Source organism: Lucilia cuprina, chromosome 3 (genome assembly GCF_022045245.1).
Source record: "Lucilia cuprina isolate Lc7/37 chromosome 3, ASM2204524v1, whole genome shotgun sequence".
Lineage (NCBI taxonomy): Eukaryota > Metazoa > Arthropoda > Insecta > Diptera > Calliphoridae > Lucilia > Lucilia cuprina.
Genome location: NC_060951.1, coordinates 52,480,060 through 52,507,307, shown reverse-complemented (window position 1 = coordinate 52,507,307; position 27,248 = coordinate 52,480,060). Strand labels below are relative to the sequence as shown.

The 27,248-nt window shown below is 25.7% G+C and overlaps 1 protein-coding gene across 3 annotated transcripts in view; it reads right to left on the bottom strand.

The window, feature by feature from the left end:
• Nucleotides 1–24,744, bottom strand: part of LOC111678210 — a 28,960-nt gene extending 4,216 nt beyond the window's left edge. The window contains exons 1-4 of one of the 3 annotated variants that reach the window (XR_002762585.2): nucleotides 24,516–24,744; nucleotides 16,349–16,622; nucleotides 4,902–5,009; nucleotides 1,713–2,701 (exon numbers count right to left, since the gene is read on the bottom strand). Coding sequence is in view for 2 of the 3 variants with exons in the window: in XM_023439479.2 (XP_023295247.2) it covers nucleotides 4,902–5,009; nucleotides 16,349–16,471 (231 nt within the window). In the remaining variant the exon portion in view is untranslated. The remainder of the gene's footprint in view (nucleotides 1–1,712; nucleotides 2,702–4,901; nucleotides 5,010–16,348; nucleotides 16,623–24,515) is intronic. The other 2 variants (XM_023439479.2, XM_023439480.2) reach the window with 2 other exon arrangements.
• Between the last annotated feature and the right edge of the window lie 2,504 nt (nucleotides 24,745–27,248).

The following is a 27,248-nucleotide window of genomic DNA, read 5'->3' as shown; positions in this document are numbered from 1 at the left end:
AGAAAAATTTTGTAGTTTTTTTTTAAATTTTATTTTATATGTTGTTGTAATTGTTGTGGTGTTTGAAAAAAGTTGTGTTTTTTTTTTGATGTTGCTTGTTTACTGCCAATTATTTTCAGAGTGTGTAATTAAAAAAATTCTGTTTAAAAAATTCCAATAAAAAAAGAAAAAAATTATTAAAAACCAATTGTGAAGAAACAAAAAATAAGCGCTAACACTTAATAAAAAATCTACAATAATTTAAAATGCATTGACATATTAATTTATAATTAAAAATGGCAACACTTTTTACATTATTGTATATATTTTTTAAAAAGTATAGCTTATTCAGTTTTTAAGCGTTGTTGTAGCAAACATTTTCATTTCTGTTGCCATTCCACTCACATTTTGTGGATTCTGTAGTTGTACTTGTGGTAGTTGTAGTCTTATCACCACTATCTACCTCATTGTTATCATCATCTTCTGGCTCAAATGTGGGCAATTCTATGGATACTCTTGTACCACTGCTAGATGATGAGCTACTACCTGTACTGCTGCTGCTGCTATTGTCATCATCATCATCGAAATCAGCATCAAATGAAGCTCTTGCTCTATTGGCGGTATTACCTTGTACGGCAGTACGTAATATAGTAGGTCCCAAGGCGCGTAAAAGTTTTGATATAATCATATTAGCTTGTTCATCGATTTGCTACAACAACAATTGTGTGATAAAAATTTTAATGACATTTTGTTTTCAGTTTGTTTGGGAAGTGTCTTGTGTAAATGATTATAGGATGTGCTAAAAGAAATGGCCAATTTTGTGGAAACGTTTGGATTTGTGGAAACAAATAGTGATTCCTAGTTCTTAATATTAAGATATATTTAAGTAAAATGAATTTTCTAAATCTAAAAACAAAATTTTTAATATTGCTTAAATCGTTCTTCGGGTAGTGTAAAAGTGATTTATTAAAGCTTTCAAATGCGAAATTAATTATATTGACATCCATGTAGTAAAATAAATATTTTAGTCGGATATATAATTAGTTTAAAATTTTAAACGATAAATGATTTAAATTATAAAGAACTAGTTTATCTAAATATTAAGAAATGAATCAACATAAATCAATTTTAGTTCTGAATCAAAGTCAATTAATTTTAATTCTCTATAAAAATCCTGACACAAATCAGTGAAATAATAATTAAAGATTTGGCAAAAAGGTTTTGAAATTAATTAATACTAAAATTGTTTCAAAATCTTAAACAATAATTTAAAGACGCCTAAAAGTATGCTACGTTTTTAGCCTTAATATCAAACAGTCATAGCTAAATACTCTCTTTATGCTTATGCGTTGTTTCCATCCAAATAATCAACAATAACAAAATAATTATGACCCTATTCGTTTTTAAATAAATTCAGAATAGTCCCAGCAAATACTTTTTAATACTGAAACTCTCATGCCTTTTGTAAATAAAAACAAATAAAATAAAAAAAAAAATTAAAACTTTGTTTAAAATAAAGTTAAAAGAAAAATGATGAATTGTTGCAATGAGTTTTTGTAAAAACTAAACTACAGTTTTTGCAAATACATACTAAAAATGGAAAACAAATTAATTAAAATTTACTTTTTGCTGAAATGAGTTCAAAATGATGAGTTTAAGTGCCAAAAAGAAACAAAATACACAATTCATTAACTACCATTCAGTAAAAAATAAAAATAATAAAAACTACTAACGATGCCAGATGAACTCAAAATGATAAATTTTTTTCATAATTCCAGAAATGATTAGAGCGTAGAATTGTTTGTTTGATAAAGCGTTGTGTTTTTGAAGGTCAGCTTCGTTTTGTTTTTTTTATTTTTTGGTCGAATAATTACAGAGTTGTATTTTAATTATTGACTGGTAATAATTTGGTAATTTTTGGTGTTGTTGTTGAATCTGCTGTTATAGTTGAAGTTGTTGCTGTTGGTTGTGATGAGTTGGAGAAATTATCTCTGGTGGCAACAAAATAATTTGTAGAATTTAATAAACGATTTAAACTTTCAACAATAGCTATCAATTGCGATTCATTAACAGCTCTCGTTTCGGTATTTGAATTGATTTCATTTTGTAGAGAAGTTGTTAATGAATTCACCATTGATGAGGTTATTGAATTGGGTACATTAAGGGTAATATCGGGTTTGGGAGTAGAAGTGGTTGTTGAAGTTGTACTAGTAGTGGGAATAGGAGTGGTGGTGGTAGTAATAGGCGCAATAATTAAAATGGGACTTTCAGTTGTCGTAGAGGTGGTGGTAGTAGTAGTGGTAGAAGGAGCTAAGGTGGTGGTCGTAGTGGTCGAGGAAGAGGTAGTAGAAGGAGTGGTAGTACTGCTAGTTGTTGAAGTTGTGGTAGGAGTAGTTAAGGTTGAGGTTGGATTTGAGCTGCTGTCGAAACTGCTCGAACTCACTTTATTTGTGGCATCGGCTTGTGCAGTTTCTGGTGGAAATGTTGGTAAGTCAATTTGTACCCTAGTATTATCACCACCTGCAGATGTTGTCGTAGTCGCTTTACTATCATTATCTATTTTATTTACATCATCTTCATCATCGTCATCATCATCGAAATCGGCTGCCAAATTAGGCCGGGGTGTCATATTACGATTACTACCCAATACAGAACGCAAAACATCGGGTCCAGCTACTCGTATTACTTGAGCTATAATACGATTTACTATACCATCAATTTGCTATTTCGAAAAAAACATAGTTTTATGGGAAAAAACACAATTTTTTGGTTTTTATTGTTTCAAAGGAAAAAAAATCAAAAAAATTTGTGTGTGTAAAATTTATGCAATCTGCAATTGTGAGTGTAACATAAACAGAGAGAGTGACAATTATGGGCGTTATGTTTTTTATTTTATATTCTATATAAAATTCCATGCATGCATTTTGGAATCTTTTAACCTATTCCTCCATATTGTTATTTTGGGCTTTTATATAAAATTTCCATTAATTAGTAAAATTTTGTTGTGGTTTTTGCTTTTTAGGAAAATTTTGTGCTTTTATTTTGTTTGTTTTTTCTTTCTTGTTTTTTTGAGGAAGGACATTTATGTTTTGTTGAAATTAGTAACAAGTGATTTATTTGCAAGTTTTTTTAAATGAAATAATTTGCTTTAATTTTAGGCCAAATAGAAGATTTTTGTTCTAAAAAGGCAATACATTATTCTGTTTTAAACTGAAAATGTTAAGTTAATCACAATACAGCTTTAAATTACTGATAATTGTGAAGTTTGCTTTGGTAATGCTGGTTCAGGGAACATGATTATGATCGCCTTAGAAACATTGATCACTTTGAGTTCTTTAGGACAGATCAAATCCAAATCTTGTAATTGTGAACTTATTGCTATTAATTATTCTTTAATAACCCAACTGTTTTAACCGTTGTGCTTAAAAAGCTATGATAATGATCGATCCAAAAAATTATTGGGTTTTAAGCTTTTGCAGATGGAATCAAATATAAATGTTAAACAATTTGAAGTAATTGGTAAATTTGGTGGTTCTAACTTCAAAGACTTCTAATGATGGCTCAAGAGGTATGATCGCCATCATCTTTGAATTGTTGATCAGTTTGAATTTTTTAGATAAGATGGTGATTACTTGCACCTCTATTCATAAACTTCTTAACTTGTCGGTAATAATCGCGATCACCTTTTAATCATTGTTCACTTTAAATCTTTTAGATCTGATCAAATTCAAGAAGTAATCGCTTTCCGAATCTAGCAAACTGATATCGTTTTTTAACAAGCTCAAACTTGTCGCCATAAGCTCTATCAATTTAACCTATTAAGCTTTCACAGATTGGATTGAAACAAATTTAAGTAATGACTTAATTGTGGTATATGTAGTAGTGCGAGTATATTGAATTGCTTTGAAATGCGATTTAAAGTTTAAATATCAATTGATCTCAATGACATGAAAATTTAAAAATTTTCTTAAAAGTGGGAAAAGGTATTGCCTTCATATTGTATACGACTCTTTTTTTTTTTCTAAAAAGCTCTTTTTTCCAACTAAGAGCTTTTGTCAGTTACCCTTCTATTATATATTGCCAATTTTTTCTTTGTTTGTTACCAATGTTGCCAATTTATTTTACACATAAAAAGGTGATGCCAATTATTTTTCATTTTTCCAATATAATGCCAATTCTGTAGAGATATATTTTAGGAATGTCAATTAAAATATTCTTTTAATATTGTCATATAATATTATTTTTCTGTTTTCTCCTTTCCACTTTTATCCTCTAGCTTCTCCTGTGATCTTTCAAAATCTCCATCCGGTTCGTAAACTGTAAACTCATTTGACAATGTTCCATTATTGGCATTTACATCCAACTCATCATCTACATCAGCTTCGTTAAGGGGTAAACGTGGATGATCGTTTAAGGGATTTAAAACAGTACCCAAGACAATGGGACCCAATTGTTTTAAGATATTATTAACAAAACGATTTATTTCCTGGTCTAATTGCTATTGCAAAAAGCATTTATAAAAAATTTAAAATTCATTCATTAACTTGTTGAACAGAAAAAACGCCGTCAGTTATTTCAATTTAATTTACAAAAATTACTGACATGAGTAGTTGTCATTAAAACTATTCAGTGTGATAGATAGATATCCTTACTATAAGAACACACCTACTTTTGTATGTATATGTTGTTTTCTTTCTTGAGTTAGATTATTTATGCATAGCTAAACTATTAAATATTATTTTATATATTTACATATATAGTTAATATAAAATTAAAAAAAAATGAATAGGTAATCAAATAAACAATTAATTGTGTATTCTTAACAAAAAGTCTAGTGTTATTTTTTCTTATCATCTTTCTTTTTTTTATAACAGACTAAACAAAAAACGCAAAAATACGAATGTTAAATATTTCAATCATACCTTAGTTATATCGGGAAACAGATCACGTAATAAACCTATTGTTCTTTTATTACGTTCTGCTATTAATTGTTCTTGGTCTCGGGAGCCCAATGTTAAAACATCCAATTCCTTGAAAGATAAAAAAAGAAAAAAAATTAAGATTTAATATTTGGATTAATTTTTAAGGGTTAATAATTATTTATAATTTTTATTGTTTTTTTTTCCTTTTTTTGTAATACTGTAACAAAAAGTGAAAGTTTATTTAGTTTTACACGTAATTGCAATTTTTGCCTATTGTTTAAGTCAAAAACCTTAAATCACCTTTTTTATATATATATTTTTTGTATTTTAAAAGTTTAAAGTGAATTGTATAATTTGTACTAAAGTATTAACAATTTGTTTCATGTTTGGGATGCTGTTTATTATTTATTATGCAAACGCTTGTTAATTTGTTTCAAAAGCAATTTTACACCTACAATTACTATAAAAAATTATCAAGTTAAATGATTGATTTTTCTAACATTGTTTAGCTTCCTTCACTTTAAACAATAGTTTTTGTTTTGCTGCATTTTAATTTTAATTTTATAATTGTCGGATAAGGCTTTTTGAATGAATCGGGGGGTTAGTAAATTTTAAATGTTGCTTACATTTTATAACGAAAGAAAATGACATAGAAATGGTGGCAAATTGTAAATAAGAGAATGACAAAATTAAAAAAAAAAAATTAAATAAAATGTGTTAATCTTTACTTTATTTAATAAAAAATAATTCCTATAAATCTTTTAAAAATCATCTTTTGACATTAACAAATCACTAAACATACTCCAAGTGACAGATAACAGTTTTAATGATGACCATATAGATTTGTTTTATTTTTTGTTCAAATATAAAACGTTTTACTCATCGCTCTAAAACCCACAACAACATTTAATTAACTAATCAACATTTCTAAAGCTTCTTGAAATAAACAACAATAACAGATTTAAGTAAAAAATTTAAACAAAAAAAAAACTATTCCATGAATTTATGTTAATATCAAGTAAAATAAATAAAATATTTTATGTTTCATTTGTTTAAGCAACGAGAGAGCGTCCAACGTATATTAATAAATAAATTGGTTATTTTAAATCAAATGCCATTCAATTATATTTTTTTCTTTATTATTATTTTTTATTATTATTATTATTATTATTTTCGTGTATATTCCAAAGTACTTATGGCTACTTATGTCGGTTAAGGTCATACACATATTAAATCAAGTATCTGTGGTTTGTACAAATAAATAATTTTTTGTACAGCAATAAAAAAACACTATACAAGAAAAATACGAATAATTAATCGATTGATACACGTTTATTTATACAAATATAATTTGCTTTTACTCGTAAATGTTTTAAATTATTGGCCAATTGTTTTTTAATTTGTTTTAGTTGTTATTGTTTAGCTTACAATGTTATTTGTGGTACTTAAGTAATTAATAGTAGTTCATGTTAATTTCTGTAATAAGTAATAATAATGTTTAATTGTTTTTAAGACATTTGTTTTAGTAGAGATTGAATACAATTTATTTTTTTTAAATGGCCTTAATCTAAATAAACTGAAGTCATCTTATTTAAAATTGTTCAATTTGTTTAATTGGTTATCCAAATGGCGTAGAATTTTCATCAAAATTAATTGACAATTAAAAGAATGTCACTAGTCTAGAGTCTAGTCTGCAGTCCAGAGGTGCAGTTAAGGCAACAGCCATTATCACAGTCAAATAGATTTATTCGGAACTAGTCTATAGAATTGACTATAGTCTGAGCCATACTATAGTCTTTTTTATGACCCAGCCTATAGTCTAGTCATAGTTCAGATTATAATCTAATATAGACTAAAGTTTAAACTAGGGTCTATTGTTAGACTATAATTATGTCTCTACAATATAATCTACAATACAGATTATATAGCCTGGACTATAGTCTAGACTAATGGGCCCAGTCTATAGTCTAGAACAGAGTCTAGATAATAATCAGTAGTTCAGACTATAGTCAAGTCTCTACAGTATAATCTATAATCCAGATTATATAGCAAAGGCTACTATGCTATATAATCAGAGTTCAGACTAGAGACTAGACAAGATTCTAGATTAGAGTCTATACTTGAGCCTAGACAATGTCCAATAGTTCAGACTGTAGTCCAGTCCATAGTCTAGTCACGCCTCTACAGTCTAGTTCAATAATACAGTCTACAGTTCACACTGTAGTCTAGTCTAGACTTTAGTCTTGTCTATTGTATAGATTGTTTTATAGAACATAGTCCTGTCTACAGTTCAGACTTTAGTCTGGTCTTTAATCCAAACTCTAGTTTAATATTGTGTATATATCAGAATTTCGTCTAGTCTACTGTCGATTAGTATGTAGTCCAGACTATAACATAGTCTATAGTTTAGACTTTAGTCTGGTCTATAGTCCAGTCAACACACTAGACATTCAAAATGTAGTCTAGACTTTAATCTAGACTCTAGTCTAATCTACACTAAATTTCAGATTTTAGACTATAGTTTATACTTTATTCTAGTTTATAGTCCAGATTCTAGTCCACTCAACAGACGCTGGTATTTTGTTCAGACTATAGTGTAGTCTATAGTCCATAATTAAGTAGATCAGACTATAATATGGTTTATAGTTAGAGAATAGTTAAGACTATAATTCAAACTGAGATCTAGTCTTTAATCTCAAAATGGAAAATTTTGAACAATTCTATTTAACTACATATTCTACCAATGGTGTAGCGCAATTATGCTAAAAAATATTTCAATTATTAAAACAAAAAAATTCCTTGATATTTCCTAGACTTAACACCTGATTTGAATAAATAAATTATGAGAAATTATAATGTTAAAAAAAATAATTTAAAATAATGATTCCCTATTGTTAATAAAGTTAAAAACGATTTAAAACAATACAATAAATTTCAGGCAAATATCTTAATTTTTGACATTAAAAATTCTAAAACAGTTTCACACACGCAATTGACAAGTAACTTTTTTTTCAAAATTCTTAATTTAAATTAAACATTGACGTCATTATAAAACAATAACTTACGCGCTCCTAAGTAAAGACAATAACAAAATTGGTTTAATAAAAATTATAAAACAAAGTAATTTTAATTTCAAATTTACTGAAAGCAAACGCCAGCCCATCAAGTTGTTTTAAAATTTATCCATGACAGTTTGGGTTTTTTTTTTTGTAAATTCGATCTGTTTCCTTATTTATTTGTATTTAAATGCGAATTTATGTATTTGTTTTGTGGCAGAAACTGTAGAAAATTTGTTTAAAAAGCTATGTTAAACAAGAGTGCCATATTGTTTAAAATAAACGTTAATTTGTTACTTAAATACAATTTCCTTCCTGGTGCTCTTTATGCTCAAACAAAAACGTTTTAAAGTTGGCAACAATATTAGCCATTTTCACTTTTGTTGTTAAATTTCTATTACTATAATTTAAGTTGTAAAGGAAAATTATATAATTTATAAGATAAGTAAATTAAATTTGCAGAAAAAAATTTGTTTTAGCAAAATGTTACTAAACTTTTAAAACTACACTTAAAGAAAACATAAGCTTGTAATATAATTTATTAAACATAACATGATTGTAAATTACGTTTACTGTGACCATAATATTGTTGCGTTCTAAAAGTTTGTTTTTATTATTATACAATAGTTTTTTCTTCGAATAAATTACTTTAAACCAGTCAATCCATCTTGTTTTAAAATTCAACAACTTTTCAAAATCTTCTTTAAAGTTGTTTAATGTTCACTGTTTTTAATTTTAAATATTTAAATTATTTTTTTTTCTAAAAGTTAAAACTCTTCTGTAAAGAGATTCATTATGATGCTGTCTGTCAGTTTTATTTAATTTTTTTAAATATTTATTTTCGTTTCGGTTTATCATTGTCTGTAAATATTTAACATTTAAATGATAATTATGTTGTTAATCATGTTTAACTACCAAATTTAAACAATAGTTTATTATTGTGTGTTGGTGTTGGATTTTTTGTTGTTGTCATTAGAATCGTGGGAGTTTCGTGACAAATGACGCGTGCTGTATTTTGTTGTTCATGTAAAGTAATTATGACATGATTTAAATTAATAGATGTGCATTTTTTTGCTTTGTGTTTGTTCATTTTTTTATATGTATTTAAAAGGGTGCTTCAAAATTTATGGTTATTCTTAAATTTTAATCTCAGCAACAGTTTGAGAGTCGTTTAAAAATGAAGCATAATGGAAGTTTGCCCATAATAATTTACACTTAATTTGGTAGAGAAATTGCTTAGAAAGTCAGATTTTTCATACATGATTTTGTTGAGGTACAGAGGATCCACGAACAACACTTCCTCGAGCATTTGAAATCATTCAACAAAATCTATTGATTGTTGAATTTTTTCATAAATTTTCAACCACCCTCTTTATATGTAACTATAATTTTCTACATCTTTTTGTATGATTATGATTTATAGAGGTGAAGTGTTAATATTTCACAACATTGTCATAATTTGATTTTAATTGAATGTGTAAGTGACACGCAACATATGAATGTTTAAAATGTCTGGTTATATGGTTTATGAAATGTGACACACTTCTTTCTTGACAATTTAAATGTCAAGACATCAAATACAATTATATTTGCGGTGAATTAAAAAATTATTTTGATTGAAATGACATCTAAAAGTCTAATTTGAATTAAACAAATATTTGATATAATAAAAATGAAATTTATTTCAGCAAACTTTTTGCTATTGATTACTGAATAAAGTAGGGTGTAAAATATTATGAAGAGTTGAGAGTTTCATAATAATATCTATAGAATACTAATATATGTTTACATTATTATTTCGTTCAGGAATATTCCAAGAGTTCGTTCTCACATTCTTTAATTCATGTAAACTATAGCATACTTTTAGACTTATGTGCTTGGTTTGTAGAACAGAATTTGTATGAAAAATTGTTTTATAAACCTTTGATAAATTGTTATGAATAAGGCCCATAGAGGATAAGAAACTTTACATTTTTTTTTTGGACGTGAGGTTAATATGCTGTAATTAAATTTAAACGAATACATCCGTTTTATATCTTAAAATATAACAAAAATGAATTTCAATGATTTTTCTTAAAACCATAATATCAGCGAAATTATTTTAAACATTTTTCTCAGAAAAATATTAAACAAATATTGTGTTTTTTCTTATTTAAACAAACAAAAAAGTCAAAAACATATAATTTTTTCGGTCAACTGCATTTAACAACGACCCAAAAAACAATCTCCATAATTATTCACATGCAAATCAAAAATTTTAATAATTCAATAATTAACACATCATACCAAGAATTATAATATTATTCAGTCGAAAATAAAAAGAAAAACTAAAATTTAACAATTACAATTAAACGAAACTGCAACAATAAAAAAAATTTTAAGATACAAACGAATTTGCTAGACTTCACATATAGTAAATGATTAAATGTGGCTATGAAAATTGTTGCAAACAAAAATAATTTATGAATGTGTTTTTTTATTTTTTTTATTATGGTTAAACCAGCAAACTAAACTACAAATGAATGCGTATAAAATTTTTAAGTTTTGTAGAATGCCATACTATATCTGTTTGTTTGAGTGTCTGTTGTATATTGCATTACATAAGTCTTGCTTTTTTTTAAACAGAATATATATGTATGTAAAGACATGCATGTACACTTATATCTTTAAGTTTTTAAAGCTAAAGTAGTCAAAGTGATATTTCAACCACATAAAGCATTAAATACTTACTACTTTAGTGATGTTAATTTGCTTAATCGGTTACTCAATTAAACGATTATTTGTCTAGTTTAATTTCACGGAGTAATTATCGGATTTTAAGTTAATTATAAGATATTATTTATTTTTAATTTTTATGCATTTTTTTATTGATAATTAGTAGTTATTAATGGTTAATTTATAGAGATGAGTGTTTTTTTTATTGTAATTATTTGAAAATTTATTACAATTATAAAAAATTCAAGTTTCACGTGTTTAATAAGAATAAATGAGTAAAAATCAACATATGTAACAATTAAAAAAAAATAAGATACATTTTTTAATAATTACAAATGAATCGACGAGGGTTTTTAAATCAGATATCGACAGAGGCTGATATCGGCAGTAAATTGGAAAAAATCTAATTTTCTTTGTTTCCAAAGTACTAAAAATATTCATATGTTGCTTTAAACTTCTTAACTTTATAATACTGTGTATGTATGGATATATTTTGAAAGAAATTTGTTGTAGGAAATTTTAATGTAAGCCTAAAAGTATGCTACATTTTACACGAGAATTAAAAGAATATGAGAACGAATTCCTGGAATATTCTGGAATGAAGTTAAAATTTATATTCTTAACTTTTTCACTGGTTTATATTTTTTAATAAAGAGTGCATGCCATGTTAATGCGAATAAATACTACTAGGCAACATTATAGGGCCTATCATTTACCAGAACTCAGATAATATCAGTTTATCGGGATACAACAGAATAGACAAGAACCCCTTTACTATTGCAAGAATTATTAAAAATCGCAATAGACTCCATCAGTCGAGTGAAACCTTGTGAAGCATATGATGAATCTCTACCTGCACTGTATAATCTCTATACCGCCCAATTAATAACCAAAAAACCAAAAGTTCAGTATCATTTAATTTGCATTTAATAATTTTCAAGAATATTCCAAGAATTTATTTCTTTATATTTTATATATAAGTTTAATAATAGCATACTTTTAGATATTTATAAAAAATCCAGTAGTCTATTGATAAGTTCAAAAATTGTTCTAAAATCTCTTTTGAACTTTAATAATTTATTAATAAAACAATTGTTCTAAAACTTTCTAAGTTGGTTTGTTTAAGAATATTCCAAGAATCTTTTATAAAGACCTCATAATATGAAGAAAACTGTAGTATAATTTCGGGCATTTATGCAATGAAAATATTAATATTTTAAGGAAAACTAAACAAATTCTTAATAAAAAACTAGTTCATAAATCTAGTACATTTTTAGGAGTTAACACAAACTAAATTTCTAAAAAGTGTTATTGAAATTAAGAGTGTATTTAAAACTTAGATACGAAATCGTTTTCAATTTGTACTGTAAAATGTTTGTTGGGTTTTCGTATATTACAAGTAGATTTCAATCTTTACATAACTTTTTTTTATTTAAAAAACCAAACCAGTTCAAAAAAACTAAAATAAAGTTTATAAAAAGCCTTTTTACGACTCAAGTTCTAAAATCAATCTAATATCTGTTAAAAAAGAAAAACAATTTATTTCTTTTGGTGGTAATTGAACTAGGCTCGTTGTATAGTATTTTTGTATAAATAAATATATTATTTTTTTTTTTAATAAAAGAGAGGGCGGAGGCTGTTGTTAATAACTTAATCATTTAAAATTCTCAGGTTTTGTTTAGGTTTTCTTTAATATTCCAAGATTTGTTATAGATTGAAATTCTGTTTTTGCTCTACTATAGGAAATTCCCATGGTTTTGAAATAATTAAAACGAAATACACATTTTTCACGAAAAAACAAATAATAATTAAAAATGACAATTGACTTTTTTTATTAATGTAATACATTAAATATTGCAAATTTATGCCTATTTCATTAAAAAGTTTAAAGATTTTAAGCTTGGTCTCAGGTATTTTGTAATCTTTTTTTTTTTTTGCCAAATGAGTGTGTTTGTAATGAAATTATTATTATTACTTGTTAAAACTGAAATTATGTGTCTAGGATTATTAACTCTAGATGTTTGCTTCATCCATTCATACAACAACTGCAGCTTAACAACAAATGACTAGTTTTTCTTGTTGCAGTGAATGTTGGTTGCAGTTTTCAGATGGTTTTACAGAAATATGTATATGGGTCTTTAAGTTATTGTGTGAATTGGTCAAAAGTGATTTGTGTTTTTTTTTTTAAACTAGTTGTAATCAATGTAAGCAATTTTTATCTTTTTTTTTTTTTAATTGTTTGCCATGGTAACAATGTAGTTGATTTTAGTTTAAATAAAATGTCTCATAAATACCGGAAAGCTATTCATAAATATAGGTTAGGAAGGCAACTTGTGTAATGGGTTAATAAATTTTGATGGATATGTCACTAGAAGTCAAATAAAAAGTAATATTTTGTGTAATAAAGGCAATGAAGAAATATTAAATTGTTGTTTAAGCGATTGGAAACTCGTTTGAGAGATACATTAATATTGGTCTGTTTTGATAATACTATTTGGTGTTAGCTTAACTTCCTTTTAATGTGCTGTAATTTCGATTATAGAAATAATAAAATTGGTAAGAAGAGTTAAGCTAACGTTTTTAATGATTAAAAATAGAAAACCTTGAAAAAAATCATTAAAAATTCATCATGTTAATATTTTCAAGAATATTCTAAGAATCTATTTCCTTCGCGAAAATTATGAAAAAAGAGAAGCATACTTTTGGGTATTTAAAGAAACTGCAGAAAGTTAATTAATTTTGTTCTTAATTCAAAGATCAAAAATAAAGATTCTAGGAATATTCATGAATCTGTTTTATTGTCCTTTAAATTATAAATAGAAAGGAAAGCATACTTTTTGGTAGTTATATTTAACAACAAAAGTTCTTTAAATTGAAGAATAATTTAAGGCACAAGATAAAAGAACGAACAGTCTAAGACTTTATATATTTCTCTACACCTTGAATTTTGAACTAAAGAATTCTTATTTCAAACTTTCTGCTGTTTTTTAAATACCCAAAAGTATGCTTTACTTTTGTTAACAATTTAAGAAACATTTTTGATATATTGATGAAAGTATCGAAATCTATTTTCTATCATCATTAGAAACAAAAATTCTTGAAATAAAGTCTCTCAGTATAATTTTAAAATTTTAAACAAGTTTTCTATTAAACCACTTTTCATTTTTTAGTTAGACACTTTAATAAATTGTTTAACAAATAACTAATAATGTTAAACAATAAAGAGATTAGTAAGGTTTTAATACAAATACTAATACTACTGCATTGAAGACAGCAATTGTTTTAAGAATATGAAAACAACATGAGTAGCAATTAAACAACTGACAGATTGGCGTCTCCACTGGTGGTTTTTGGGGCTCCAGTGAATACCGGCGCACAGAAACTAATAACACAATGTATATCTATGTTGTAATTAAATAATGACAGCGGAACGTGTTAGCAACAAACAGATATATTAATGTTAAAAATACTATGGCAAACTAGTAGATAAAATTTTAGCTAGAAAAATATTAGAGACACGATTTTCAGTTTAAAAACCGTAGATAAAAAAATCAGCAACTAAGACGTTAAATTTTTTTTTTTTTGGGAAAAAATAATGAAAATATACTATTAATGTTTGTCTTAGCACTGATATCACTTAAATTTTATTAAAAATATTTTTAAGACTACTAGATTTGAACTAAAAAATTCTCTTTCAAATAAGTATTTAACACCGACTTGTCCTTAATAAGATTTTCATTTTTTGTGTACCCGATTCTAAAGGAATTTTAAAGAATTTTTCTTCGACAATGGATTTTATCTAAATATTATTTCTTTTAATTGAAATGCAATGAAGAAATTGAGAGTTTAAAAATACTAAAATGTATCTGTGTTAGTATTTTCTAGAATATTCCAAGAATTTATTTTCTTGTTCCCCTAAAAAGTAGTATACATTTAGGCATTCATTAAAGAAAAATTAAAGAAATGTTCTTTGACAATGGATTATATCTAAATATTATTTCTTTTAATTGAAATACAATGAAGAAATTAATGGTTTAAAAATACTTAAATATATTTGTGTTAGTATTTTCTAGAATCTTCCAAGAATTTATTTTCTTGTTTCCCTAAAAAGTAGTATACATTTAGGCATTTATTTAAGCGGTAGTTAGTAAAGAAAGTAAATACTATCTCACTATCTCAATCTTTCATATCTAAAGGTAAAGGCTATATTACATAATCGAAATGTTCAATTGCATCGGCTCCTTAACTTTGTTTTTGATTTTTTCTAATTTTCTCTTGAAAATTATCTTTGATGGAGGCTTAAAACTTCTATTTATAGAGATCGAAATGTCTTCTCAATTGCATCGTCTCTTTGAGTCATTTGTTGGAATTTTATAGGTTTCAGGACGTGCCAGCGAATGGATTTTGTTGGTACAAAACTGTAAAACAACTATTACTAGATGTGTTTTTTTTTATGAAATTTATCAATACCAGTCCTTAAATCAGTGATCAACATAAAGAGATCTAGTTGTTTATATTTTTTTGTATTTACAAATGTTGTAGACTTTCGCATTTAGCTCACATTAGCAAAAGATCCTTCTCGTCACCTGTTGATTATAAAAACCGATCACTACTTTGTACATTTATAAATTAAGTCTAAAAGCCGGTTTTGATTTTAGTTTTTTTTTTGGTCGATTTAAATGCAAATAAATACAAAATTCAATAGTATTTGTAACAATTTTTTTGCTGTAAATTGAACTGCCTAAAATTTAGTGTATTTTTATTTAAAACAAAAAAAAAACAAAAAAAAAATAGTGGAAAAAACCTACAAGCTGCGAACAAATACTACTAGAGTTATTAATATCTTTAAAAAAGCTTTTTGTTATAGATATTGTTGTTATTGTTATTTTTCCTTTGTTGTGTGCAGTAATACTTATTTATTAATGGAAAATTACTTTCAATTTTTCTCTCTTTTAATTTTTTAGCTTTTTTAAAGTTTTTTCTTAAAAATTTTTTATAAAAAAAGTTATGTTATTTTTCGAAAAAAAACTTCCTTGGTATGTGTAAGAGTGTTTTGAGCCAGGAACTGGTTTGTTTATTATTATATTTAGTTGTTATTATTGTTGCTGGTTTAACTGTGTTTTTTTTTTTTGATTAACCATGCAAACCCAAAGACCTGAATACCGTTGAATAAATATTTCCAGTTGCATTTTGTAAAAGGAAGTTGAAATTTAAATGATTCATACGATATTTTTTGTAAAGTAGAAGAGTATGTATGTGTGTGTTTGAGTTTTAGAAACGTGTTGTAACAGTTGAAGGACTTTTCAGTTTTTCTTTGGTTGCAATAAATTTAAAAGTTTACTAACCTTGCCGAGGTCATTTTGGAAAAAATAAACTTTTGTTTTAGTTTATTTACCACATGAAAGTTTAAACATTAATTCATATTGTTGTTGTTGTTTTGCAACAACTTTATGCAAAATATATATTTTTTCATTATTATTTGTTTTGACTAAATATTTATATAACTCATTAACTTCAATAACATCCTCATGTCGAATTATAGTTTGTTGTAAATATTTAAAATATTTTCAAAGTATAAATATAATTTAACTACAAGTTTAAAGTTTGAATTTTAGGTTTTGATAGACAAATTTTCTTTTTTATTATTAATTAATAGTTTGTTCAAGAAAAACTTACCTTTCCATTTGATAGTGGAATCTGTAGCACATCTAGTTCCTGATTGGAGGCAGGCACTGGTACGGCTGTTACAAAAGCGAGGGCAGAGCAGAGACAGGCAAATGTTATTAAATATGGCCTCATTTTGGCTGTGTTAGTGTGTATGTGTGTTATGGGTATTTGGAGAGGGGTATTGCTTTAAAACAAAATAAAACTGTTTTATACAAAACTGTTTTATAAACCAACAACTTTTATGAGGTTTTTTACAATAAACCAAAACGTTGACTAAACTAAACTGTAAATAAAATAAAAACAAATAAAAAATATTCATTAACATTTGTTTTTTAAAATACTAAATAAATAGAAACGCTTCCGTTTATTTAAATATCTATAAAAATAAAAACAAGCAAGAAAACCTTTAAATCATTAACATTAAAAAAATTTGCTTATGGACCTTTAGACTTAACATCAAATACCGATATTTTAAAGAATTTTAAAGTTATTAGTATTCATTTTTTTAACCATAAACAAAATACTTGACATTTTTTCAGTGGTCTTTCTATACATGTTTAATTCAATAAAAACATTTCAAATGACCTTGCTCTTAGATATTTTTCTGTTTGTCATTTTATTTTTATTTTCATTATTATTTTTTGGTATTTTTTTTAAATATTTAAATATTATTCAATTTGTTTAAGATGATTTTTGTACCTCTTTATTACTTTAATCTCTTGCATATGTATGTATATATTAATCGTCATTTAAATATATAATTTATCTTTAACAACAAATTATCGGCCAAGGTCGTCTCTTAAGTTGTACATCATTAATGTATTTTCTTTATGTTTTACCAAAATTTCATGGCAATCACCAAATTATGTTAATATTTAAAGTCAATAGACGCATAATATATGCATAAATACATTTATTGGAAACAGCAACAATTATTCTAAGAATGTGCATGTATTTGAGACGTTTGTTTGAGTATGGGTATTTACTTGTAATATTTAATACAATTAATTTTTTATGCATATATTTATGTTTTTTCATTTATTGTATATTTTTATTATTTAAATGTTTCGTACGTGCTATTATTAAGGTCTTTTTGCTTTAACATTTTTTTAGTTAAAGCATGAATCAGTTTTTTTTTGTTTTGCTATTGGAAATGGTGTGGGGTCTAATGATTCATTATGCATATTTGTGGTTTTTGGCAATTGTCCGTATGTGCCGTTTTTTTAATCTTTTAATAGCTTTAACATTTTTTAAACATTTTTATTGTTATCGCTGTATGTTTGATTTTATGTTGTAAACGACATTTTCTTTTAAGTTTTTCAATGAAAAGTATTGAAAAGTACTGAGAAATAAATTAAAGTACTTTTTTACTCTCTTTCAATCCTTCTAAGCAATTTCTAGCTTTTAATTAAATAATCGTTAAAAAGCACTACGAAGTCTACCATTTTGAAAAAAAAGAACCAAAAAAGATTTGATTTGTACTTCTTTCGGTTACTAGTTTTATTATATTATTAGCTTCTTTAATAGTAGGAAAAGAAAAGGTACCAATATAATAAACAAAGTACTTTTATGTCCTATAATTGTGAACAAAAAGACCCGTAAGTCCCCATTTTTAGGACTTAAAAAAAAACATTACGACATATTTGCATTCAATTTAATTCCCTTAAAGTAACATTTACAAAGGGTTTTGTTCATTTATTTTAAACATGCAAAAAGGTACCTTTAAAATAAAAAAGTACCACATACCAAATAAACCCCTTGAAGACTTAATCCGCTAATTTTGCAAATATTTCATAACGACAATTTGCTTGCGAAAAACTATTTTATGAAAAGTACCAAATTGTTAAAACTAACTCTTCTTTTAAATAAATATGTTGGTACTTTTTTGGTACAATTTATTAAACGAATATTCATATTTAATAAATGGTAACTGATTATTTTAAACTAATTTAGTACTTTTTTACAAAAAAAGTATTTATTCTAAATCTCTCAAAGTTCTAGAAGGCTGTTGGTACTTTTAAAATATTTGGTACTTTTTCAGTAAATTTTTTTTCAAATAATTTTTAATTTATACATCTTAACTAGAAATGTACCATGAACTAAAAGGCACAATTTGCTATAGACAAATTCTATCTAATAGTACCTGTTAAAAAAGATTTAACAAATAAATTTTATAAACATTTGTATATTGCAAAAACTGTTGAATACTTTTTAAATCTAAATTGTGCCTATTGAATTACAATCGTTTTTATTGGCTGCCTTTAAAGGTCAGTTAAGTTTTTCTATAATAATTTGGCTATTAAATTCTGACATTGTTAACTTTACAACAGCATCAGTAGCAATATAAAAATTTAAATAATTTATTATTTCTATATATTGTTGAAAAAATAAACATATTTTCGAACAAATTACAAAATTCTTAATTTAACTGCACGTCAATAACAGAAAATAAAAATACATGCGAAACAATATAATTGTTTCTCTATCTAAACACATTTCTATTCAAATGCATGTTGTTTCTTCTTATTATTATTGCAATCGATTTGCTGTGATTGCAGCAAATCTGCTGATGTCTACCGTTGTCTTTGTTTGATAATTTTGTATATTACGTTTAACTTTTGTACATGAATTTGAACAAATCATTTGATTACAATCAATAAAATCTATTAACCTTATTATATTCTTTTTTATTTCTTTTATGTCTATTTATGGTAGTGGTTGGTTGTTGTTTTCGATTATTAGCAATAATTTGTTAATAAACAAATAATCATGTTTTTTATTATTATTATATAGATTTCTTCAATAGCAGAGGGATTTTGTGTTTTTAAATAATGCAATCGTGTTTTTTGTTAATCTTCGAATAAAATAAACCCAGTGGGAAAAATTAAAAAAGAAAAGAAAATAAAGTTTATAATATTTCAGTTCTTTGTTTATCTATTAGCTTAGATTTGATTATAATCCAAACTACAATCTTAATTATAGTTAAGAAAAAAGTTAAGATTATACTCCAGACTATAGTAAATAATATAGTGAACATTATATCCTGAAACAGTCCTGACTATAATCATAACTATAGTGTTGTGTATAGTCAAAACTAAAGTTTGGAATATGCTCAAGAATGTGATCCATACTATAGTCAAGACTTTAGTTTAGACAATATTCAAGACTTGATCTAGACAATTGTCAAGACTATAATCGAGACTATAGTTTACACTATAATTGAGATTATTGTCTAGACTTTAGTTCAGTTTATAGTCAATACTGTAGTTCAGACTATAGTCCAAAATGTTGTCCAAACTATGATCAAAAATGTTGTCCAGAATATTGTCAGTAACATAGTCGATACTAAAACCAATACTGTAGTTCAGAATAGTCCAGACTATAATAAAGACTCTAGTTCAGACTATAGAGTCCAGACTATATTCAAGACTATGTAGTCCAGCCAATAATCAAGATAATGTAGTTAAGCCTATAGTCAAGACTATATAGTACAGACAATAGTCAAGACCCTTAGTCCAGACTATAGTCATGACAATGGAGTCCAGACTATAGCCAAGACTATTAAGTACAGTCAAGACTAAAGAGTCCAGATAATAGTAAAGACTGTTGTCCAGACTAAATTCAAACCTGTAGTATAGACTATAGTCAAAACTGTTATCTGGGTTATAGTTAAGTATAGTTTTTACTGTAGTACAGACTTTATACAGGACTACAGACTTGACAGTAGTTTGGACTCTAGTTCTGGACCATAGTTTGCAAAAAAGTGCTCTATAATCTTCTGTTTAATATAGAATATAAATCGAATTACATCTGTAACTATAACAGGAATTACAATCTTGACTATATTCCTAACATCTTCTATCAACAAATTTCCAATTGGGTATAAAATACGGTAATAAAATTTAAGAAAAAAAATAAAAACTGTGTGAAAGACAACAAGTGTAAATTTTAACTCCAAAAAACAACAAAAACAGCAACAATAAATATGTGGTAACACTTCAATAACAAAACATTGCAAAGTGGTTAAAGCTGGCGGTTATAATGCAAGCATGAATTACCAAAATAAAATATTAAACAAAAAAAAAAAAACCCCAAGAAACAATGTTGAGGAATATTGAGAAGAAAAAAAGGTGTATTTAAACGTCTTGCTGTCGACCATGCGTCTAAAAACTCATGTACAAAAACATATTTGTAGTTTTTGTTTATTTTCTTTGTTACCGGCATCACAAAACGGACGTAAAGACAAACACACGCATGGTTGGACGGACAGACAGACAGATAGTTCCAGCCAACAGTCAACATATGACTTGCAGACATAAATTCATTTCTTTAGATTTGCCAATATATCATTTGGTTTGTAAGCTTTAAATGTGTGGTTGGTTGTGGTTTCTTGGAGTTTTTTGTTTTCAGTATATTATTATATCTTTTGAATTTCTTTTAATACAAATAGAAAGAGATATTATGTCATCTGTAAATGGTAAAGTGTGGTAGTAGTGTTTGCGCTTTTTTTCTGCATTTATCACGAGTATTTCTTACATTTTAAACGAGTTGGTTGGGTGGTGTGTGATTGTTTTGTTTTTGCGTTTTTGTTTCTTTTTATTTGTTTGGTGTAGAAAAGTACTTTTAATTTATTTGTTTTAATTACTTATTTTATGCTTTTGTTTGGTTTACTTTTACTTAATATTTTTGTTTTGCTTTAGGTTTATAGGTCTGAAGTAGAAATTACCTCTTCTGGCACAGATGAAATGGCAAGTAAAGCAGTCACCTTTAACTTGAGGTTTAACATGTTTTTTTTGGTGTTTTTGTGTTGTGAATACAAAATATAAATCACGTAATATGTTGGGCATATGTTAACATATTCATAACTTTTATTTTAATTTTGGGTGTGGGAAATTATAGAGCATTTTAATTTTAAGCGTATAGGTGAATTTTGGGGTTTTCGAAAACAAAAGATTTAAGACAAACTTTTTTTGCAAATTATATTTTTTTTCCTAAAAAATTAAGTTATTATTAAAAATATCTATTCAAATTGCAGTTTTGGTGAAAATCTTTAAATTTGCTAAATATTTCAAGTTTATTTCTTAAATCTTTTGTTTTCGTTAGAAAAATTAAACAAACATTTTGTAAACATTTTTAGGAATTATGTACTATGTAATAGGTACTAAATCTCTAAGAATTTGCTTTCTAATTTTGAATGCGAATAATTACGATGTAGATGCTTTCAAATGACAATTAAGTGATCATTTTTGATTAAGATAAATATATAATTTAGAAAACAATCCTTTAAGTTTTTGTAATATTAAATATTATAACTGTTATAAGTTCCTTAAAGTATGCTATATTTTTGCGCCAAAATAAGTTCTTGGAATATTCTCGAATTAACTAAAATTTCTTATTTGTTCAATTTTCCAAATATTTATAAGATATCTGATATATTTTCTTTAAAACACTAAAGTATGAAATTCAGTATTTGTCAACTTGTTCTTTTTTAAAACATCCAACGTTGAAATTGTAATTCTAATATCAACGATTTCCTCTATAACCTCCGCTACAGACACGTGTTTTCTTTCTATTTTTTGTTATCTTGTTATTGACCACTAACTTTTGCGGTTGCTATTATTTATAAATGCTAATTATTTAACTTCGTTTAAATCAATATTTATTTGCAACTATTTTTTTATTTTTCTAAATGATTTTACAATAAATATTGTTTTAGTGAGAAACATTTTGTCAAAAGGGCAATGTTTGTGTTAATGGAAGTTTTTTTAATTGCATTTAAATACTAATTAGTAAGATTTTTTATGGGTACAAAAACGTAAATCGGATTTTAGCAACAATTTAAATATTAGAATGTTAATAAGTTAATTAATGTAAAATAAAAAAATTAAAACAAAAGTTGTAAAGTTGAAACTGTAATATTTTTCTGTTGATATAAGTTTAGCTGTTTCTAGTTAAAAATATCAGGCGATTTGTTGACTTTCTAAAAATGTAAATAAAAATAGTAGGTGCTAAGCTGACTTTTTACATGAATTCGAAATTAAGTGCTGTGTATGTTTAAGCTATAATTGGAAAAAAAGCTTGAGTTAAGTTCTTGAAATATTCCCGAACATTTAAGAATTTAAACTTTTTTAAAAGTCTTTTTGAATATTCACGAAAAATTTTGAATTTTGAAATCTTCAAGAAAATAGTGCGTAAGTACGTATCAAAAGTGAAAATTAAGAGTTCGACAACTAGTTAATTTGTTTACAAATTTTGAAATCAAGTTCTAAGAATATTCATGAAAATATTAAAATTTTTTCCTTTTGCAAAAATAATAGCTTAAAAAATTCTCTTCTATAAATTTCTCATAAGTCTATAGATTTATAGAAACTGGCAACTTTTCTGAATAAGTTCTAGGAATATTCGTGATAAACTTAGAATTTAAACTTCTTTGAAATGTTAATGGGGTCAGGAAATAAATGGTTCATAAAATTTTAAATCGATCATTACTCTATAGAAAAATATAAAAAATTTGTATTTAATTTCTTAGAATGATCTTAAAGTAATTGAAATTTGAACTTCCTTAAATGTTATTACTAAAAGTGAGAATTTTACAAGTTTATCATTACATAATAAACGCGCAATAATGCTGTAATTAAAGTTCTTGGAATATTCTTGATATAATGAAGAAACATTTCTTTAAAAGCTGATTGTTTAGTTAAAAAAATAATTAAACTATTTACAAATTACCAATTTTTGTTATTCCTCTTTAAATACAAACCCCCATAATCATAAACAAATTTTTATTTTATAAACGGTTTATAAATCAAGTTTTGTATGGAAATTTGTTATATAAACCTTTTATAAAATAAAATGCTGTTTATGAATTAGGATAAAAAAGTTTAAATGTTTTATTAAGAATTAATAAACAGGTTCTAAGAATATTCTTGAGAAAATTAAAATTTCATTTTCTCCAGAATATTAAAGACATATAAATATTATTCTCGATAAATTCAAGATAAATTTCTTTAAAAAGTTATTGTAAAAGTAGGAATTTAAATGTTCAAATATTTAGTTCTTGAAATAATCGCGAAAATTTTTGACTATAAAATTTCTTAAAAAGTCAACTTTAAAAACTAGAACTAAAGTGTTTAAAAATTGCAAATTTTGTCTTTCCTCCAGAAATGCAAAAAGTTCAAATATTTTATTAAGAATTAAGTAAACAAGTTCCTGGAATATTCTTAAGAAATTTAGAATATTCGCGAAAATATTTGAATATAAATTATCTTAAATATTCAACTTTAAAACTATAACTAAAGTGTTTGAAAATCACGAATTTTGTCATTCCTCTATAAATACAAAAAGTTTAAGTATTTTGTTAAGAATTAAGTAAACAAATTCCAGGAATATTCTTGAAAAATTTAGAATTTCCTTTTGTTCACCTGTTCTGAAAGAATTTAGTTGCAACTAAATACATATTTTATTAAGTTAGTTTTTTTCATAATCGTATTAGATTATATAGTTAGTAAAACTTTTGTTTTGATTTATTGAAGTAAAAACAGCATTTCTAATTAAATTAAAATGATTAAATTTTTGAATTATTGCGAATTGTTCTAGAAAAACTGGACAAAGGAATATTTTAATTTTGTCTTGTAAGGCCTTAAGCCCTTGAATAAGCTTTTGCTAAAAATATATTAACATTTACAAATATCGTTTTAAAACTTTAGAAGATTTTCATTGAAGAAACAAAAAATTTATATCTTGAAGAAACTTAAACTCTAATTTCTCGGTATAAATTTGAATTGTCTGCTATAGATTTTCTTAGTAAGAAAATCCTAAATTTTAGGCCGATTTTTATATAAAAAATTACACAATGCCTATTATTTTTTTTAAACAAAAAACCGCACAACACTGTTTTTTTTTAATTTTAATAATTTTTCATAATAATATAATAGTAAATGCAATATTTTATTCCATTAAATTTTGCAAAATGTTTTAAAGCTTTTTATTTGTTGTTGCTTTTTATGATTTATCTTTTAACACATTAAACGTAATGGTTAATGATTTAGCAGTTTTATTATAGTTTTTCTTTATTTTTTTCTTTCTTAACATAAGTTTTCTTGCTGTTAGATTTTTCAGAAATATTTTAAAATAATGTTTGTTTTTTATTTTCAATACAAATCTATTAAACACATACATTTTTTAGTAGAAACGTAGAAACTTGTTGTTGGTGTTAATGTTTTTTATTTAATACACTTTATAGAGTATCCTCCGTTTTATGGTGTTTGAATTTTTGGGGGGTTAAAAAAAATATACACGTTTATGGATTTAAGAAAAACACAACGACTAGACGCGCTTTAAAGACGAGAAATGTCTATGCTGTTGGAGTTGCAATTGATTACTAACGTATTTTTATCACACCACAACAGACTAAAGCTTAAGCAGATAAATTTTTGATTTAAAACAACAAGAGTCTAAAAAACACTAAAATTTCACAAATACTTACAAAAAATAGAAATAAAATAATATAAATATGTATATGTATATACAGATAAGTGTCTGAGTATGAGTTTGCTAAAATACATGAAAAAAATAGTACATTTTTGTATGGTTTTTTTTAATGTTTATATTTGTAGAGGGTAAGTGTAATAAAAAGGAGGCTTTAACACAATACACATGTTAATTTTTAAATACAGCTCTCTAGCTAGCTCAGAGTGTTGTTAGCTAAGCTTTACTCTTTTGTGTTGTAGTTACAAAGCTTTGAAAATAAACTCAAAATGAAATTGAAAGTAAAACACTTACACTCAAAACTATTGAAGGTATTCACTCAAACACACACAAGCCACAAAAAAAAAGTATTAACAGCACTTAACACACGAACACAGAAAACAAAAACAACAACAGCACAAGTTTCAACTCTGGTTTAACTGACACTGCTGACACCGTTTTTACGCAAAATACTATAAAACATACACACAACAAAAACAACACTCTAACTAACCAACTCACCCATAATATAAATAAACTGGATTTTTGTTTAATTTTTTTTTTTTTGATAACCAAAATTCGAAGAAGATTACAAAAACAAACAAAAAACTTGATTTGTATTACACTCACTGAATAAACCACACAACAACAGTAGCAGCAGCCACCAACTCATCATCATCCTCATCAACATCAATATCTTAACCGTCATATTGTATTAAGTAATGTAAAGTCAGTCACCAGCAACAATAACTTTCAAGAAAATATAATTCCCCAAATTGTAGCTAAAAAGACCTGTTGCTAAGTTGTCTAAATACTGTCTAACGGTTGCTTAGAAAAAATTACAACTACAATATTTTCCGCCTTTTTTCATGGATTTTCATTGTTACTTTTAGCAATAAGTTTTTCCTTTAAACCAAACCATATATTTGTTATATACAACTCATTGCCTTTAATTTAAAACATATGTTGTGGTTAAAAAAAAATAAATCTTTTGCTTTCTTAATAACAAAAAAATCTATTTAAATATTTCTTACATAATTTCAATATTTTTATAGTTTACTTAGTAACATACAAAAGAAAAAATAAAGATGATTGCAAAACAAAGTTGTTAAAAAAAATTTTTGTTTTGTAAACTCATCCCACATGCATATTCTTTGTTATTAATTACTGACTTAAAATATGTTTTTACAAGTTTTGCAACTAAAGTTATTTTTATGCCAAAAGAAGTTAAATAAAAAATTTTAGTAAAGAATTTGTTTTGCCAAAGAAAAGAAAAACAAAAGACTTAAGAAACATGAATTTATTTTGTTAAAAATGTAATAGTGACAGCAGAATATTTAAGACACTAACTTTTTATAGAAGTAAATAAACAAAACAAAAGACTTAAGACAAAAACTTGTGTAATAAAGTTTTCAATAACATATTTTTTTAATTCTTGTAAGTAAATATTTTTTATATTAAACTAAATAGTGTGAAAATTCTCTATTGAAATCGGTTCGAATGCAATTTCTAATGCTTTGAATAATAAATTATTAGTAAAAACTGATTTTACTTATTATATATTTTTTTCTTGTGATATCAATTATTTTAAATCGAAAATTAAAAATTATAGTTTAAAGGGGTCTTTCTTTATAAATAAGACAATTTTTATAAAAAAAGGTTGTTCTATAGCTCTTCGATAAATTCTCAGCAAAAATTTAGTAATGACTTTTAATTGTTATTACTTACCTATTAGCATACTTTTCAATGACTACTGCATATCATTCTGATTACATAGAAGTACTTTAATAATGTCATACAAATAATGTGTTATATAAATACTTATACCGCTTTTCACACGGTTTACCACGATATTTGTAAGAACTAAACTCTAATGACATTTCTTAGTCATTTTAATATTTTCACCGATGAATAACATAGATAGCGGAGTCTATTAAGCTATGTCCGTATGTTTGTCTCTGTCTGTATGTTTTTTGAAATCAATTTTCTGAAGACTCCATATACCTTCGAGATTACCTTGTAATCAAATTATAGGTCGCAATTTCGAAGATAATTCAATGATATTTGGCACATGATTTTCTATTGTTTCATAGATGAAGCCTATTGAAAATAGTTAACATATATTCATTATTTCACCTAGCCCCATAAAACTGAACCCGCCAAATAGGGCTTTAATATACTCGTATTTCGACAAAAAGCCTTGATGACCCCTCATGAACTTTTTAATTATAGCCTCCATTAAAATTTTACTTAAATTTTCATCGTTTAATTTAATGCGACAAGGTACAATTCAATTTAAATGCTATATTATGAAAACTAAATCACATTTTATTCGCATACAGGTGTAGGGTATTATATGGTCCGCATCGCCCGACTATAGCTTCTTACTTGTTTTTTGTGTAATATTTAATTTGAAAACGTGAAATTAATCATGTAAAGGCCG